The following is a 20,000-nucleotide window of genomic DNA, read 5'->3' on the forward strand; positions in this document are numbered from 1 at the left end:
CTCGTGAGGTGTCCCTGCTCCAGGTAGGGAGCGGAGGCTCAAACCAGGGGCCTTGTGCGTGGTGATGTGTGTGCTTAGCGGAGTCCTCCACTGTCCAGCCCCCTAAAACTTTCTGCTTTAATTAAAAAAAAATCTCTTTTTATTCCTACCATGTTTAAAAGCATTAAGACCTAGTGGGGGTTGTATTGTTATATGGGAAACTGGGGAATGTTATGCATGTACAAACTAGTGTACTTACTTATGTAAAACATTAATTCCCCAATAAAAAAAAAGTGAGGGAAAAAAAAGAGTTTTGGATATAACATAGCACATATCAGACCCATATTACGAGATGTGGGCGATGCTTTGCAGTGAAATTCGTAGATAATTTACAATAGTATAAAACAGCCACCCTGCCTGTCCTTCCCATTCCCTTAAAAGCCAGCACTTCTAACCTCCCCTTCTAATGTAGTGCAGCCTTACTTCTGGACTTGTTTCTCTGCCTCCTCTCAAGGGTAGGTAGGCACTTGGACTGTTCTGTTTACTACCGAGAACAGGATATAGACACAGCGAAGATCTACGTGTCCTTAAAGTTCTGGGGGTTTTTTTGTTTGTTTGTTTCAACTATTCCTGTCGGAGCAGTCAGCACTCAACCAGTCTAGGTGGTTCAGGTTTCAAGTCTTCATCTTGTTCTTGTGTACCTAATTCTGACAGAATTCTGCAGAGTGGCGTTGATGAATAATAAGTAAGCCATAGAAAAACCAAGTTAACGTACTAGGCCAAAAATCAGATAATTGATATTAAATTATTCAAACTTTAGTTATATTTTATAAGTGCAAGTCATGCTACCATCTTTTATTGGCTTTTGATATTCAGATTTTAATAGAAGCTATTTATAATATCAACCTATATTTTCAAATCTGTGTTCTTTAGTAGAGATAGACTTGATCCATTAAGCATGTAATCACATTAGCAATTATTTACATGCAATCTAATTTTATTTTGGGGGTTGAAATAGCTTAGTCTTTTATAATGTATAAATTATAATGAAAACATTGCTGAGGTCTCTAGAGGGTATTGATTATGTTAAATCCTTAGATGACAAAAAGAAATTCAATATTCTTTGAGAAACCAAATAAAAAATGTTTTCTTTTTCATTTCAAGGGATGGAGAGAGAAGAAGCATGAGTGTGGAGAGGTAACTTTAAATTAATTGTTCATAATTTGTACTATGTTTAACTTCTGAATTTTTATTAAAATTATCACTGAAATTTAAGAAATCCTTAGGTAAACCAAACAGCAGTCTCAGCCAGTCCGACTCCTGCAGTAAATGTCCCAGTACAACATATGCCATTATCTTCATTTGCTGTGCTCTCAGTAGGAGAAAAATTAACTGCTATTTTTTAAAATGTTCAATGAAAACCAAATACTTTATGTTTTATATTCTTGTCTACAGGGAACATTGTACTCAGTATTTATTTGGCTAGTTTTTAAGACATGACAATGGAAATTCTTTATGAAACCCTTCAAATATTAATGAATGAGCATAGACATCAAATAGTAAGGTGCTGGTAAAAAAGTTTATTTACTAGATAGGACAGAGAGAAATTGAGAGAGGACAGGGAGATAGAGAGAGGGAGAGACAGAGAGACACCTGCAGACCTGCTTCACCACTGCAGGTCCTTGTGCTTGGTGATGGGTGTACTCTACCGGCTGTGCCCCTGCCCTGTTCCAGTGAAAGTTTAAAGATGAACTAGGTCAGTGGGGTTTTTTTTATCATCTTATTCTTATGTCAAATGAAATCCTGATGGAACCTTTCTGATATAGGGAAAAAATATTTGGAAAGTCCTTTGATTATTTCATCAAAGCTTCAAATTTCCTTTAAGATATTAAATAACCACTTTCCTGGTAGAATGTTATATTTACTTTGCATTTATATGTTTTGTGACCAAAAGAACTGTGTAACAAAAAATAAAAAAAATAAAAAAAATAAAAAAAAGAACTGTGTAACATCCACAGAAGAACATAATCAATAAATAACTTTGATTTTTAAATTATGATTTGAGGCTTTGATTTTTATAAAAGCAAACGAAGAGAAAAGCCATCCAAAAGTGAGGTGGCATTGTACTATTTAATGATAGTTCCCCTCCATTGTGGCTTTTATGATCAGTGTAATCAAAGTAACATGTACTATACAAACACATTAACAAATACTAGTTAACCAATAGGGAAAAATACAAACCAGTAGGAAAAAAATGAACAAAGATGTAATTCGAATTTTTCACATTTATTATAGTTTTGTTTATAATAAACATTATTTTGATCCAATACCCACTTGCCTGTTAAACACTTGTGCTGAGGTGCCATGAACCAGCCCTTCACATTGATCAGAAGCTGTTTCTCCTGCAGAGAACTCATGGATGTCTGGTGATGTTCTTATCTGCACTTCTCTAAAATGGCCTTGAGTAGCAGTGTCTCTGCAGACACTCACCCTGTTGTATTGTCAGTCCTGGGGGCATCAATACTATCCGCGGGTGACCTGAATCCCCTTTTAAAAATGTTTTAGAAAGAATGTATGTGCCTTGCTAATTAGTTTAAAGGCCTAAATGATCTGCCGTTATTTTAGTACATCTTAGATTTGTTTTTCTTTGCCTCCAGGGTTATTGCTGGGGCTCAGTGCTTGCAATACGAATCCACTGCTCCTGGAGGCCATTTTTTCCCCCATTTTTGTTGCCCTTGTTGTTGTCATTGCTGCTGTTGTTGGATAGGACAGAGAGAAGGGGAATATAGAGAAGGAGAGAGAAAGATAGACACCTGCAGACCTACTTCACCACTTGTGAAGCCACTGCCCTGCAGGTGGGGAGCCCGGGGCTGGAACCCGGATCCTTGTGACAGTCCGTGCGCTTTGCACTACCTGCGCTTGCTTAACACGCTGTGCTACCACCCAGACCCCCATAGGTATTTTTACTTAATTATATGTTAGTTTATCTGAAGACTCTGTACTGTTGAAAACATGATCCTAAGTCATTTAGAGCACTGCTCAGCTCTGGTTTATGGTGGTGCAGGGGATTGAACCTGGAACTTTGGAGCCTCAGGCATAAGAGCCTATTTGCATAACCATTATGCTATCTATCCCCACCTCTATTCTTGATTTTCTAGAACATTCAGTGAGATAAATAAAGCAGAAGAACAGTACAGGTTGTGCCAAGAACTTTGCACTGAGCTTGCTGAAGACATGCAGAAAGAAGGACTTAAGGTACTTGATCTTGATGTGACGTTCTTATTTAAAACAATCTTTTTTAAGTAATAAAATGCAACCTGACAGCAAGAACTTGAATGTAAGTTTGGAATTGCCAGAGAAGAGTATTCCCCCGTCCAACACATAGAATCCACTTCTAGCCCGGATGGAAGCCCATGATGAAGCCATTCTATGAAGAAGAGACTTATGTGGAGGGCGGAGGGCAGAGGGCTCCAGTGTAACCCTAGAGGAGAAGGTGTTGCCTCGAGAGGACATTTGAGTGAGTTCCATATCATTGGCACAAGAGAGCAAAGGATTTCCCTACAACTGGATTTATATTTTATAAATGCCGTTAGTGTTTTCCTTAGGTAGGCAGTGCCCTTCTAGAACAAGTGTTTTATTCCCAGGCTTTAATCTGGCTTGTTGAACATTTTTAAGAACAAAACCTGGAAAGCTTTGAACATTGTGTTTTGTAATCTTCACTCATAATGATCTATATTTAGTGTTCCCCAACACTGTCGATCCAAAGAGGGAGCTTAGTACAAAGTGTAATACAAAGTATTGAAAGCATATTACAGGGCCGGGTGGTGGCGCACCTTGCTGGGCGCACATGTTACAGTGTTCAGGGGCCCAGGGTTCGAGCCCCTGGTCCCCACCTGCAGGAGGAAAGCTTTGTGAATGGTGAAGCAGGGATGCAGGTGTCTCTGTCTCTCTCCCTCTCTATCAACCCTTTCCTTCTCGATTTCTGGCTGTCTATCCAAAAAATAAAGATGATTTAAGAAAAAAAAAAGCATATTACAAAATGAATTATCTGATGATCTTTCTCCTAATAATCCTTCTTTATCATATCTTGATTATCTACAGCAAAGTTATTTTTTATAGCCTTTTCTTTTGTTTATGGGAGAGACAGACCATACTACAGCCCTGGTGTACGTAGTACAAACCCTGTTACCTGTCCTTTGAAAGTGAGCCAGTCATTCATTCTTACCACCTCCAGGAACATACTCATACCAAATTGACTAGTTTTTAACATTTTTTTAAATTTATAGAATGGAAACACTGACAAAGCCATAGGATAAGAGGGGTACAACTCCACACAGTTCCCACCCCCAGAACTCTGTATCCCACCCCCTCCCCTGATAGCTTTCCTATTCTCTATCCCTCTGGGAGCATGGACCCAGGGTCATTGTGGGATGCAGAAGGTGGAAGGTCTGGCTTCTGTAACTGCTTCCCCACTGAACATGGGTGCTGGCAGGTGGATCCATACTCCCAGCCTGTCTCTCTCTTTCCCTAGCAGGGATCTGGGGAAGCAGGGCTCCAGGACACATGCTGGGGTTGTCTGCCCAAAGAAGTCGGGCTACCATCATGGTAGCATCTGGAACCTGCTGGCTGAAAAAGTTAAGATATAACGCAGAACAAATTGTTGACTATTTTAACCATTTTATGTTTGTATTTCAGTAGAATTCAGTACAGTCAGATTGTGTAATCACCACAATTGTGTAACCACTACCGTTTCAATCTCTAGAGATTTCTGTTATCCCAAACTAAAACTCTATCCCCACTAAACTATTGTGAAAGTCTTTATATTACATTGTTGACATAGAGTGGGCTAGCCACACACTATTTTTTTTTATAGTAGGATTCTTTTGAGGTTTTTGTTGCCTGCACAGTTCCTCTGCTTCTAGAGGCCATTTTTCTTTTATTTTAAATAGAGGGTGAGAGACCCAGAGTGACGGAGAGAGAAGTAGGGCAGTGCAGCACAGATCCACTGCTCATAAAGCTTCCCTCCTCCTGTGCTCCGCATCACCTCCGGGCCCCTTCCACACGGTGCTGTGTTTGCTGTGTGGGTGAGCCGCCTCCGGGCCCCTCCACAAGGCCTTTTAAGCCAATGGCCTCCTCTCTTAGAAAGACGTCTTCCCTTCCACTTTAGGCACTGAACCTCTAAGGTTCAGTATAAAGAAAACTCTTAGTTAAATCTGTCCTTATAAAGGGTACAAGCATGTTTACAAACCTGACCTTTCTGATTTTTCTTACCTGTAAGGCAACCTTTTTTTTTTTTTTCCTACATGTTAAAACACCACAGGTAATAAATACTCTGGGGCCAGGTGGTAGTGTACCCAATTAAATGCACATCTCACCGTGTGTAAAGACCTAGGCTAGGCTCAAGCCCCAGCTCCACCTTCAGGGGGGACACTTCACAAGCTGCCAAGCAGATCTGCAGGTGTCTGTCTTTCTCTCTCCCTCGCTATCTCCCCTGCCCTCTCAATTTCTCTCTGTTCTGTCAAATAAAAATAGAAAAAAAAAGGGGGGGGATGGTCAATGGGAGCAGTGGATGCTTAGTGCCGCACGCACTGAACCCCAGCGATAACCCTGGTGGCAAATGAAATGAAATGAAATGAAAGGAGAGGAAACGATAGAATGAAATACTGTTTGTTGTAGGGCAGAACTGTGACCGTTAAGTTGAAGAACGTGAACTTCGAGGTCAAAACTCGTGCGTCTACCGTCTCGTCTGTTGTTTCTACTGCGGAAGCAATATTTGCTGTTGCCAGAGAATTGCTAAGAACCGAAATTGATGCTGCTTTCCCACACCCCTTGAGGCTAAGACTTATGGGTATGACTTCGTTTGTTGGTTTGCTTGATCGTCCCTTAAATATGTCGGACTTTTCCAAGGACTTAACTTGGGATGGGAAACAGCCCAGGGGTAGCACACTCGCCTAGCACGGACTTAACTTTAGAAATATTCTTACTTCTACTTTACTTCTTAACTGTCTCAGGTTTGTGTCTATGCTGCTACCACTTGCCCTGTTAGTCCTTAGAACTTTGCATATGTGAAGCCATGACTACTAGTCTAACTTCACTAAGAATCCATTAAAATTGTTCTGTACTAACTACTAAATATCTCGGTATATTTAAAAAGCTTTATTTTTCAGATTTTATAAAGCCAATTTAGTACATATTCAGTATACCAACTCACATGCCCGTAGGACCTGAAGCAGTACCTAATAATCAAATATATTTTCTGCCCCCAAACAAAAATATACACACTAAGATGATAAATAGCCTCACATCATCACTACTATTTGTTGCTTTCAATTTTCCAAGGTTTTTGGACTTTAGTACTATAAGGGACTATGGTGCTATGAAATATAACTCACATGGCCTCACCATATGTGAGGGCCCGGGTTCGAGGCCTCTACATGGGAGTAGCGTGGATGGCACCGGGCATTGTGCCACAGGTGGTAGGGTGCTTCTGCGGTGGCGTTCCTTCTCTTCTCCGTCTGAAATTGAAAGGAAGCAAACGTTGGACCGATTCCAATTCATTCAAAGAACTAAAGAGCAGATGTTGCCAAAGGTGTTGAAATTTGGCGGGAACTGTCCTTGAGCAGTGGGTGCATGAAAACTGGGATGTGACCTTATGACGGGCTGTTATTCAGCCTGTGACAGAAATGAGCTGTGGGCGGGGGCGGCGGGGGTGCTGAGAGGTGGTGCACCCAGTGGAGAGCACGAGAGCAAAGGGACTCAGGTCCCTTTCCCCACCTGAAAGGTGTCTGTCTGCCTCATGAGTGCCCCTGCGGCTCCAGACAGACTGTGACCCACATAGTCAACAACTGCCACCTCTCCAGATTCAAAGGAGGTCTCGAAACTTGACATCAGGCTCAGCCTGACGCTGTTGACTGGCTACGGAAGAAGGGCAAACGCTAGAAGAAGAATGAGTGGTGGGGCAGGTCTGCAGGCGTCTCTCTGTCTCTCCCTCTCTATCTCTCTGTCTCTCCTGTTTCACCGTCCCCTTTTAATTTCTTTCTGTCCTATCTAATGAAAATCAGAAAGATTTAAAAAAAATTAAAAAGTAAAAAATGGCAGCCGGGAATGGTGGGTTTGTAGTGCTGGCACCAAGCTCCTGGTGGCTATTAGAAAAATAAGAAAAAGGTCTAAGAGGAGGCCTGGCAGGGGCTCACCCAGGAGGGCGCACATGTGGCTATGCACAAGGACTTGGGGTGAAGCCCTGGGCCACCAAATGGGACCATCTGCGGGAGGAAGCTTCATGAGCGATGGAGTGTTGTGGTGGTGGTGATCTCTCTTCTTTTTTCTCCCTCTTCTTCTTTCTCCCTCTTTCTAGAGAAAGGAAAACAAGAGAGAGAGAGAGAGAGAGACAGAGAGAGAGAGAGAGGAGAGCTAAAGATTCTTGTACTTAACTTCAATTAGTTGCTTGGTCTTAAATGATACCACGTGTCAGATATAATTGAAAGGCCTACAGAATCCTGCCAACTGCAGTAAGCACTTAGTATTTAGTGCTACCCAACTTTACTTACTATCATTAATTTTATTAGTTTTTTACTGGGACACTGCTCTGCTCTGGTTTATGGATAAACTGGGGACCTTTGGAGCCTCAGGCATGGAAGTCTTTTTTTTTGCATTATGAGTGAACTGTCTTTTGAATTTGCAATTGGTTCAGGTGTGCGGCTGTCTGGTTTCTCCAGTGAAGATGACAAGAAACACCACCAAAGGAGCATCATAGGCTTCCTACAGGCTGGAGACCCAAACACAGGCTCTGTGCCGGAGAAAACTGACAAAGATCGGCTTCTGAAGCCCCTGGAAACGTCTCAGAAGAAAAGTTTCTTTGATAAAAAACGATCAGAAAGAAAATGGACACATGAAGACACATTTAAATGTGACACATCAGATAAACAAAGCCTACCGATATCACATCCATGCCAAGTTCTGAAGAAGAGAATGCGGGAGAATTCAGAAACACCTGAGGATTCAGATGACCGTCAGATCTTCACCTGTCCTGTTTGCTTTAAGAAGCAGGGACACATCAGTCTGGGAGCCTTTAATAAACACATAGACGCATGTCTTGATGGACCCTCCACCAGTGAAAATTCCAGAATGTTCTCATATTCACACACTTCCTGTGTGGAAGTCGGCAACAGAGAACAGCGTTCTTTTTCACTCTGTGAGAACCACAATCACGAAGCCAGTCGGGAAAATACAGAAATCAATTCAGTAGATTGTGACGATTTGGTAGAAATTACAAGCCACCCATCTGAAACAGGTTTGCACAATTTAAATAATGAACGGAACACAGAGGAGTGTTCTGATCTCGCAAGAAAATCACTTAACACTGAGCACCATCACCCGCTTTCTGCTTGTACTATTTCACTGGGAAGCCAAGGTGTTGGGCCACTGAGTGAGCAACAACCCCTTCAGCCTCACTTAAACGAAATAACAAAGCAAGCACTCGTGTGTCCCGTTTGTAATCTAGAGCAAACATCGTCAGACCTTACCCTGTTCAATGGGCATGTGGATGTTTGCTTAAATAAAGGCTTCATCCAGGAACTCAGAAAAGAGGAAGTTAGCCTGGCTAAGCAACCCAAAGACGGCACCAAACGTACTGGTGAGTTTGTGTGACTGCTCACCGCTCTGGGGTGACATTTGCAGACGGACAGAGTGAGGGCAAGATCCCACCAGGCCAGACTTGGGCTGTGTGTGTGGAAAGCAGGTTCATTCCCAGCGGAGTCGCCTTGCTGGCCTGAGTTTCCAGTCTTTAGAAAGAACTTTTCTAGGCAAGTTTTAGTGAAGTAGAAACGGTCACTAAAATCTGAAGCAAATTCTGTCACACAGAGAAGCCATTGAAGAACATGCTGGTGACCAGGCCAGGCAGCGGCGCATCTGGTCAAGTGCACATAGTACGAAGCGTAAGGGCCCACACAAAGGCTCCCCACCTGCAGGGGGGTCGCTTCCCAGGCGGTGAAGCAGGTCTGCAGGTGTCTGTCTTTCTCTCCCCCTCCGTCTTCCCCTCCTCTCTCCATTTCTGTCTGCCCTATCCAACAATAAAGGAAAAAATGGCCACAGGAGCAGTGGGTTCGTAGTGCAGGAACTGAACCCAGCGCTAAGTAACCCTGGAGGCAAAAAACAAAAAAAGAGAAAGAAAATTCTGGCAACCTTCCCTTAGGTTAAAGTGAGCAGACGCCATTCTTTTTTAAATGGGGAAGCTTGACACGGACCTGATTTCATGCAGAATGAATGGCAGAGCCAGGGAACCCGGCGAACTAATCTAATCAACGGAGACATTCTAGGAGGAAACGTTTGCCAAGGCAGCCTGGTGGATCAGTGATAATCGCTTAGACATTCACTTTTTAATTAATTTATTTATTAACAAAACCATAGAATAAGAGGGGTACAACTCCGCACAATTCCCATAACCCGATCTCCATATCCCATCCCCTCCCCTGATAGCTTTCCCACTCTCTATCTCTCTGGGAGCATGGACCCAGGGGCATTGTGGGATGCAGAAGGTGGAAGGTCTGGCTTCTGTCATTGCTTCCCCGCTGAACATGGGCGTTGACTGGTCGATCCATACTCCCAGTCTGTCTCTCTCTTTCCCTAGACATTCACTTTTATTGGTAGCTTGGACTCTAGTCCAATTTCAGAAGTAAATCCTAATACTTATAGACCACAGACATTATGCTGTAAAGTTGGTTTATAGTGTGTATCGATATAAACTGGATAGCACTAAAGAAACTTCCTATTATGTTTAATCAGTTAACTTTAAGTTTTTATACCCTCTTTTAATTATTTTATATGATTCATTATGGAAAAATCTGGCTTTCTTTTCTTCCCTCTAAAGGTAATTCAGACAGAACACACAAGACTGTCACAAAAACAAAAAGGTATGGTTAATTTGAAATTTACTAAAAGCTCATCAGAACACTCAAATTCAAGGTGTACTTTCTAGGCGACATTAACATATGCTTTTATATAAAGTAAATCTTTTATGTTCTCTGATTTATTTTATAAGAGGTAAAGGGGACTTTACATGAGGAGGGTTGAGAAAGTAACATGCTCAGTTACACGCAGTGCTGGGGGCTGAGTCAGAAAATTACATGCTCAGTTACATGCAGTGCTGGGGACTGAGTCATGCAACCCTGCACTACTTCCCTGGTCCATGAAATAAGAAAAAAAATTAAATAATTCAATTATTTGCAAAAAAAAATTTTTTTAAATCTCTTCCTGCATTTTTCAACTGTGCATTTTTCTTCCAGGCCAGGACTAATGGCAAAGAATTCAGCATCAAAGAAAATGCAAGAAAACCATCCAAGAAACACCCTTGATGTATTTTTTAAATGAACATTGCCACACATTTTATGATGCTTTTTTTAACTGAAACTTCATTTTATAATGAATGAATTGTTTGTTTCTCAGTGAAAATATACAGATCTTGTTAGTAAAAGTCTGGCACAGCAGTTCTTCCTCAAATGATACTTCCCTGACATGAAGTTGGAATGTACACTAGTACTGATATCTTTTGAGAATCAAGAGGACATCTCTCTCTCTCTCTCTCTCTTTTTCTCTCTCTTTCTCTCTCTCTCTCCCTCTCTCTCTCCAGCATTACTGCTGGGGTTTGGAGCCAGCACCACAAATATACTGCATATACAATAATACAATAACACTGCAAATACACAAATACAATACCCATTTTATTGGGTAGGACAGAGAGAAATTGAAAGAGGAGAGGGAGATAGGGAGAGAGAAAGAGACACCTGCAGACCTGCTTCGCCGCTTATAAAGCATCCTCCCTGCAGGTGACAGCCGGGGCTTGAACCGGGATCCTTGCACTTAGTACTATGTGCACTTAACTGGGTGCAGCCTGGCCCGGCCTTCTCAAGAGAACTTCTCTTCAGCTGTACCTCAATTTGAAATTAGTCTTGTTAGAAATTATTTTTTAAAAATGAGAAATAGTAATGAGATAAGAATGTGACTTGTTCGTTCTGTGTCATATTGAATCTAAAAACACATTCACGGGGCCTTTTCGGGGTTCGCACAAGCCTTTTTTTAGCTTGGGAATCTTTCAGCACTTAATCATCACTGGCAGTTGACTGCTACACTTGACCCTCATGTCTTCTGCCCCCTGGTGTATTTATACTCGCTATTTCCTGAGAATTTGTCATCGAAATTTATCATAGGTTCTATTTAGAATATTAACTTAAAAATAGCACCGGGTGAATAGCTCCATTGGGTAGTGCACTGCTCTGCCCTGTGTACGAGCCAGGTTCAAGCCCAGCCCTACTGCGCTGAAGCAGGCTTTGCTGCTGACTCTCTTTCCCTCACTCTTGGTCTCAGAATAGCACGGGTGGCTCTGTCATCTCTGGGAAGCAATTCCACAGTATTCTTTTCTGTGTTGAAAGAAGGCTTTTCTTAAAATATAACTGTTCACGTGACTATTTCAGGTGTTTTCATTTTGTGAATAATCACTTGATTCACTTTAAAAATAGTTAAGATTCAGGGTTTTTTTTTTATCTAGGACTTTGAGAGGTACTGTTTCACTTCTTAAAAGGAATAAGATGTATATTCATTATTATGTCCTGAGAGAAAACTGTATGATTAAAAGGATTAATATATATGCAAACCTGCCACCTTTATAGTATACTTTATTGATACTTATTTTAAGACATCTTAATGACAGATATCTTGTTGCTACCAATGCGTTTTTGTATCAAAGCAATTATTGGAGATGGAAACCACTCTTTACTACTGTTTAATGAACTGAGTGCTCGGTTCTGTCGTATAGCCCCCCTCCTACTGTTCAATGAACTGAGTGCCTGGTTCTGTCGTATAGCCCCCTCCTACTGTTTAATGAACTGAGTGCCCGGTTCTGTCATATAGCCCCCCTCCTACTGTTTAATGAACTGAGTGCCCGGTTCTGTCGTATAGCCCCCCTCCTACTGTTTAATGAACTGAGTGCCCGGTTCTGTCATATAGCCCCTCCTACTGTTTAATGAACTGAGTGCCCGGTTCTGTCATATAGCCCCCCTCCTACTGTTTAATGAACTGAGTGCCCGGTTCTGTCGTATAGCCCCCCTCCTACTGTTTAATGAACTGAGTGCCCGGTTCTGTCGTATAGCCCCCCTCCTACTGTTTAATGAACTGAGTGCCCGGTTCTGTCGTATAGCCCCCCTCCTACTGTTCAATGAACTGAGTGCCCGGTTCTGTCGTATAGCCCCCCTCCTACTGTTTAATGAACTGAGTGCCCGGTTCTGTCGTATAGCCCCCCTCCTACTGTTTAATGAACTGAGTGCTCAGTTCTGTCGTATAGCCCCCCTCCTACTGTTTAATGAACTGAGTGCTCGGTTCTGTCGTATAGCCCCCGACCTACTGTTTAATGAACTGAGTGCTCGGTTCTGTCGTATAGCCCCCCTCCTACTGTTTAATGAACTGAGTGCTCGGTTCTGTCGTATAGCCCCCCTCCTACTGTTTAATGAGCTGAGTGCTCGGTTCTGTCATATAGCCCCCTCCTACTGTTTAATGAACTGAGTGCCCGGTTCTGTCATATAGCCCCTCCTACTGTTTAATGAACTGAGTGCCCGGTTCTGTCATATAGCCCCCCTCCTACTGTTTAATGAACTGAGTGCCTGGTTCTGTCGTATAGCCCCTCCTACTGTTTAATGAACTGAGTGCTCGGTTCTGTCATATAGCCCCCTCCTACTGTTTAATGAACTGAGTGCTCAGTTCTGTCATATAGCCCCCCTCCTACTGTTTAATGACTGAGTGCCCGGTTCTGTCATATAGCCCCCCTCCTACTGTTTAATGAACTGAGTGCCCGGTTCTGTCATATAGCCCCCCTCCTACTGTTTAATGAACTGAGTGCCCGGTTCTGTCATATAGCCCCCCTCCTACTGTTTAATGAACTGAGTGCTCGGTTCTGTCGTATAGCCCCTTTCTACTGTCCGCCTTTCATGGCTCACCACCTAAATCTGTAAGGAACTATGATTTCAGTAGTGTGAAGTAATATCTTGCATAGCCTCTGACTAATGTGGTAACTTGACTTTAAACTAGTAGATTGGTCAGAACTAGGTGTAATTTTTACTAGCATGTCAGTCTCATTCCTAATGTTACCCTATGTTATGGAAAGTATGACATCATAGAACGTGCTATATTTAATGAATTCCATACAGAATTAAATCCAATAAAATACTTAATGTGTTGAAAAGTTGATAGAATCATATTTTCCTATCTTGCTCCAAGCTTATTTTTAATGTGTTTTCAACATTAAATATTTTCATTCAGATGAATAATATGTAATAGTTGAAAATAAAAATTAAATATCAGTTGATCTTTTCATTAATAGAAGTGCTTGGAAATTACTTTTTTTTCCTCTCATCTTTTTGCCCAGAGTTTTCATGCTCAGATTTCTAACCACATTATTTTGTGTTTATTTTACTTAATATCTCCCAATTCATTTTCTTTTTCTTATAATCTTGCTTCAGAGAATTTTTAGACAATATGGAATAGTAAATACTTAGAATCTTACCCAAGAGAGGTAGACGATAGTGAGCTTCTGGGGAGAACTTTTTTGCAACACGGATAACTGGCAAAAAAAAAAAGACAAACAAAAAACAGTCTCTCAAATGAACACAGAGAGTAGATAAAAATTTGGACAAAGACTTAAACTGTCCTTCACATAAAAATAAAATCACATAAAATCCAGGGTCTGGGAGGTAAATCAGCAGCAGAGCTCATGCCTGGCTTGTCCTAAGTACTGGGTTCAATCCCAGGCCGTATAAAATAACAAGAACGGGGTCAGGCGGTGGCGCAGTGGGTTAAGCACATGTGGCACAAAGCGCAGGGACCCGCGTAAGGATCCTGGTTCGAGCCCCCGGCTCCCCACCTGCAGGGGAGTCGCTTCACAGGTGGTGAAGCAGTCTGCAGGTGTCTATCTTTCTCTCCCCCTCTCTGTCTTCCCCTCCTCTCTCCATCTCTCTCTGTCCTACCCAACAATGAACGACATCAACAATGGCAACAATAATAATCACAGCGAGGCTACAACAACAAGGGCAACAAAAGGGGGAAAATGGCCTCCAGGAGCGGTGGATTCATGGTGTAGGCACCGAGCCCAGCAATAACCCTGGAGGAAAAAAAAAACAAGAACAAACAAACAAAAACCCCAACACATTATAGATAGAAATCACTTCAGTAGATTTTGTAGAAATTATAGTAAACCCATGAGAAGCAAAAAGTAGACCCCATGTAAATATTGAGTAGCACAGGTCTCAACAGCTATACTGCAGTGCCGTGATCCCCAATAAAGTCAGGCAATTTTTGGCAGGGGAGGGAGGGATCTCTTGAAACTGTAAGCACAAATGGTGGTTACCAGGAAGTGATTGGACAAGTGAAGACGAAGTAGAAGTAGACCTTCAGCAGTGAACTTCCTGTAGGATACACACACGTGGAACTTTGAGTGATGCACGCTTGAAGCCTGTGCAGTGTTATGACACAGTGTCACTTTGAGAGAAAATAGAAAACCCAGCAAGGAACGGCGAATGAGCAAGGCCTGCAAAGACCACATTTAATCTGTGCAAAGTGTCCAACCATAAACACTTACACAGCCCTTGGGCTCCAAGGTTTTAACCGGCATCGGTCAAGTTCAAAGACTGTGCATGGGGCTGACCTTAGTTACTAAGGCTCCAGTTCTCCTGTGATCAAAACAGTCCTTCTTGACTCAAGGCCTCAAGCACACGAAAAAGGGCATTCACGTCATGCTAGCATCCGTTATCTCTTGGAACAAATGTGGTATGGCCCAGGGCTTAGTTTACCAAAACACTCTGTCAGGCAGCATTTCCCAAGTTCTCTTCTTATCTCCTCAAAGCCAGTCAAGGACAAGTTCTCCTGACGACAGGCTATTGGCATGTGCTGGGCTTGGACAACCTCAACCTTCAGAGTTAACTCTTGACTTTGCATTTACAAAAATGTCAAGTGTATCAGATAAAGGTACATTAGTATAGACAACGCTTTGCAGTGAAGTTTCATACCTCTAAAATGATTAGGGAAGCTCAGATGAGGTTACCGATATCAGTATGTGACACCGTAAGTACTTCTTAGAAATAGACCTTGTAGGGGGGGTTGGAAGTGGTGAACCCAGTTGAGTGCACACAGCACCATGTACAGAGACCTGGGTTCAAGCCCCCTCGCTCCCTAGCTGAAGGGGGGAAGTTTCATGAGTGGTGTGGAAGTTTCATGAAGCTGGTCTATAGGTGTCTCTCCTTTCTCCCTGTCTGCCTCTCCTCTCTCAGTTCCTCTCTGTCTTTAAAATAAATGTTTTTGTTTAACTTTATTTATTATTGGATAGAGACAGAGAAAAATTGAGGAGAAAGGGAGATAGAGATGGAGAGAGAGAGAGAGAGAGAGAGACACCTGCAACCCTGCCCACCACTTGTGAAGCTTTCCCCCTGCAGGTAGGGACCAGGGGCTTGAACACAGGTCCTTGTGCACTGTAGTGTGTGCACTTAACCAGGTGCGCCACCACGTGGCCCCCGAAATAAATGTTTTTTAAAAGGAAACAAATGACCTCTAGGAGCAGTGGATTCAGACATTTCTGTAATAAGATTAGAAACGAAAGGCAAGCAGGAACTAGTGATCAGTGGGAATTATTTTTATCACCCTGGTTTTGTTAGTGGGGATCTGAGGGCCATCTACATGTGCAATGTCACCACTCAGGGCTGCTTTTATTTTTCATTCAAATAAAGGATGGAGCGAGTCAGGCAGGGGCAGGAGACCTGAGAGCTTCCTCCAGTGCCAAACTGAAACCCAGATGCCGCCCGCGCTAAGGCGCACAGCCAGCTAGCTGTGTGCACGTGATGAGAGGCCTCTCCGGCCGCGCTTTAAGTGTCTTGTCAGTATCTTTTCAGCTGTCCTTCTCCCTCATGTTCACCTCTGTATTTATCAGCTCACTCTCTGTTCATAAGCCTTCCTACTCCGACAGGGCCTTTTGAGAACATGTGCTTTGTTTCCGGTCATTCCCCTAGCCGCTGCCTCCACTCAGACCTCCAGCTGGCGGCTCAACTCACTACTAACTACCTTGGTTAACTTCTGCAGGTCAACCATACGCAGTGTTTTCGTAATGTCACCCTTAAGCTAGAAACAAAACAGAAATTATCTCAAAGGCACTCAGCTCTCCAAACTCTGCGGAGTTGGAGAAGAGGAGAATTGACTTTCAACCTGAGAGGATTTCTCTGTTGTCCATACCATGACACGTTTCAAGCATGCTAGGAGTCAGTTCACAGCTGGGTCTTGTCTTCTTTCTTTAGTTGCTGCCAGGGGCCTCAGTGGGGTTCCATGCTCCCAAGACTGATCCACTGCTCCAGCAGTTTTTCTTTTGTTTGGTAGGACAGAGAGGAACTGAGAGGGAAGAAGAAATAGAGAGGGATAAAGAGAGATACCTGTAGCACTGCTTCACTGTTCCTGAAGCTCCCTCCCTTGAACCCAGGACCTAGCCCTAATGTAACCTAGCTCCTGGTGCTCCTGGGGCTCGGTGCCTACACTACAAATCCACTGCTCCTGGAGGCTATTTTTTTCCCTTTTGTTGCCCTTGTTGTTTATTGTTGTTGCTATTATTGTTATTATTGCTGTCATTATTGGATAGGATAGAAAGAAATCGAGAGAGGAGGGAAAGAGAGGGGGAGAGAAAGACAGACACCTGCAGACCTGCTTCACCGCTTGTGAAGAGACCCCTCCCTGCAGGTGAAGAGCTGGGGCTGGAACCGGGATCCTTAAGCCGGTCCTTGTGCCCCTCACCACACCATGTGCGCTTAACCCGCTGCGCTACCACCCACCCCCTCCCTTGACATTATTAATAATGAAACTCCTATAATGTTCGTGACTCAGCCCAGATATTGCCTTGACATTCTAGGCCAGTCATTTTTATAGTTGCACAGCCATCAGATGCCACACTTAGTTGCACTGTCTGTCTAAAATATACTTCCTGAAAATCCCCATGCAGGAGCCAAGCGGTGGCTCACATTATAGTACACACGGACCCAGGTTCAAGCCCCTGGCCCCCACCTTCAGGGAAAAAACTTCATGAGTGGTGAAGCAGGGCTGCAGGTGTCTCTGTCTCTCTTCCTCTCTACCTCCCTTCCCCTCTCAATTTCTCACGGTCTCTATTCAATAATAAATAAATAACTATATAAAAGAAAAAGTAAATAAAAATAAAAAATAAGATCTTTAAAGAGAATAGAAGCTCCTCATGCCCTCTCCTACTATAAACTGTTAAAGAGCGAAATCAAACCACCATCCACTGCAGGGAAGCAAAATTGCAATCCGGGCCGAGTGGTGACTGATGTTAGTCTACCAAGCTCGACCCTGAACAAGGCTCAAACCACACAATTTATAGGAATTCAGACTACACTCAGGAAGGGGGAACACATCACCTTATCAGCCTATATCCAATCATTTTAAACTTAGCAAAAGCCTGATCCATCCAGAGCGAAGCATGGGCTAGTTCTAAACATCACACCAGACCAATAGGTCCCGGCCAAAGTGGGGGTCACCACATTCTTTTGCTCTCTGTTGGGACCACCTGGCCATCTGTCTGCAATTTATCAGGCCATCTGTTTTAACTATCTGGTTAAGATGCCTGCCTCCATGGGTGGCCAACACTGTATCGTTTCTTCTCCAAAACAGAAGATTCCGGGTGCATCTGGGTGACAAGTCTAGCAGATGGAGACTTGTCTCAAGTGGCCTCCCCCAGGGCTCTGTTCTGGCTCCTACGCTATTTAACATTTACATCAACGACCTTCCAGAAACTTCTTCAAGGAAGTTCATCTACGCCGATGACATCTGCTGTGCAACTCAGGCATCCAAGTTCGACATCCTCGAGGAAACACTCACGAAAGACATGTCTCTGATATCTGATTACTGTAAAAAATGGCGACTAATCCCTAGCACTGCAAAAACGGTATCATCTGTTTTCCATCTACACCATGCCTCAGCCTCGCGTGAGCTTAATGTGCAGCTTGGCGATACGAGAATCCGGCATGAAGCCCAGCCAGTCTATCTTGGCGTTACTCTCGATCGCACTCTGTCATTTCACAAACATCTCATAAAAACTGCAGCAAAGGTGGGCGCGAGGAATAACATCATTGCAAGACTGGCCAGCTCCTCATGGGGCGCGAGCGCTTCCACACTACGATCATCCTCTCTGGCATTATGCTATTCCACTGCAGAATACTGTGCGCCAGGATGGTTCCGTAGCCCCCATGTCCACTTGGTCGATTCCAAATTATATTCCTCCATGAGGATCATTTCTGGTACCATCTGTTCCACCCCGGTTCCATGGCTGCCCGTTCTTAGCAACATCGCCCCGCCAGATATTCGTCGGGATGCGGCATCATCTAAGTTCATTTCCCACGTCTACGCTCGACCGGACCTGCCAATATACACGGAGATCTTCGCCCACCCTGTCCAACGCTTGACATCTCGTCACCCAATCTGGTCCCCTACGCCTACACTGAACTTCTCTGTTCCAGACTCTTGGAAACAGAGCTGGCAGTCAGCTGAGGTCAAGAACAAACACCTCATCACAGACCCCTGCGAGCGTCAACCCGGCTTTGACCTAGCACGTTATGACTGGGCCCTCCTCAATCGCTATCGAACAGGCCATGGCCGGTGCACCGCTATGTTCCATAGCTGGGGAGCCAGAGATGACCCGAACTGCCCCTGCGGCTACAGACAGACTATGACCCACATAGTCAACGACTGCCACCTCTCCAGATTCAAAGGAGGTCTCGAAACTTGACATCAGGCTCAACCTGACGCTGTTAACTGGCTACAGAAGAAGGGCAAACGCTAGAAGAAGATCTGGTAACAGTATTCCTATGCAGAGGTCATGAGGAGGCCTGTCCACTGCAGGGTCTGTCAAAATAATTGATGGCCTTCACTGTTTAGGTTCTGTGAGGGGAAAAGGGCAAGGAATTTTCCACCTCACTGGGCAGGAGGGCAAAAAACAACTATATTTAAACTATTCTAAAAAACTCAAACTCAAAAAGCAACTATACTTATAACTATTCTAGAGTTACTGCCTCTAACATAAACAACTTTTCATCTTTCAGTTCTGCCTAGGGGCCACTTTCAAGAGAGGATTCTTTACACTCTGGAAAAGCTGACCAGTCACAGTGTGCAAGGACCAGGGTTTTAGCCCCCACTCCCCACCTGCGGAGGAAAGCTTTGTGAGTGGTGAAGAGGTGTTGCAGGTGTCTGTCTCTGTCCCTATCACCCCCTTCCCTCTCAGTTTCTGGCTGTCTCTATCCATTAAATAAAGATAATGCCGGTTCCAGATGTCAGCATGATGCCAACCAGACTTCCCTGGGCAGACAACCCCACCAATGTGTCCTGGAGCCCTGCTTTTGCAGATCCCTGCCCCACTAGGGCAAGAGAGAGACAGGCTGGGAGTATGGATCCACCTGTCAATGCCCATGTTCAGCGGGGAAGCAATTACAGAAGCCAGACCTTCCACCTTCTGCATCCCACAGTGACCCTGGGTCCATACTCCCAGAGGGTTAAAGAATAGGAAAGCTATCAGGGGAGGGGATGGGATATGGAGTTCTGGTGGTGGGAATTGTGCGGAGTTGTACCCCTCCTATCCTATGGTTTTGTTAATGTTTCCTTTTTTAAATAAATAAATATAAAAAATAAAGATAATGCCAAATTTTTTTTTTTCAAATTAAGAGTAAACATTTTTGGGAGCTATGCTCTTCCCTGATTCAGCTTTCTAGTCCTATTTCCAACTCTGACACCATCTTCCCAGACAAGACTCCTAGTCCACCTGCATGTTAGCTGTCAGGCTCAGGTAAAAATTACTAAAGTCATAGGCCCTTTGAAGCAGACCTAAAATAGGCCTCCTAGCTTCTTCCAACATGGAGACCCCAAATCTCATCTGCTCTACTCTTTCCTTTAGTTTCCTGTTTATTAAACAATTTGTTCTGCTTTATATCTTAATGCTTTCAGATACC

At 43.5% G+C, this 20,000-nt stretch overlaps 1 protein-coding gene across 6 annotated transcripts in view; it reads left to right on the top strand.

Moving 5' to 3' along the window:
- The window catches only part of POLK (DNA polymerase kappa), a 358,361-nt gene extending 338,741 nt beyond the window's left edge, over positions 1–19,620 (top strand). For 3 of the 6 annotated variants that reach the window (XM_060201047.1, XM_060201046.1, XM_060201048.1), the window contains 6 exons: positions 1,144–1,176; positions 3,138–3,234; positions 5,656–5,827; positions 7,670–8,611; positions 9,845–9,887; positions 10,260–10,460. In XM_060201047.1, coding sequence (XP_060057030.1) covers positions 1,144–1,176; positions 3,138–3,234; positions 5,656–5,827; positions 7,670–8,611; positions 9,845–9,887; positions 10,260–10,344 — 1,372 coding nt within the window. In that variant the 3' untranslated portion in view covers positions 10,345–10,460. Of the gene's footprint in view, positions 1–1,143; positions 1,177–3,137; positions 3,235–5,655; positions 5,828–7,669; positions 8,612–9,844; positions 9,888–10,259; positions 10,461–19,100 lie in introns of those variants that run through there. The other 3 variants (XM_060201050.1, XM_060201049.1, XM_060201051.1) reach the window with 3 other exon arrangements.
- The last annotated feature ends 380 nt before the right edge of the window (positions 19,621–20,000 follow it).

Source organism: Erinaceus europaeus, chromosome 11 (genome assembly GCF_950295315.1).
Source record: "Erinaceus europaeus chromosome 11, mEriEur2.1, whole genome shotgun sequence".
Taxonomy (NCBI): domain Eukaryota; kingdom Metazoa; phylum Chordata; class Mammalia; order Eulipotyphla; family Erinaceidae; genus Erinaceus; species Erinaceus europaeus.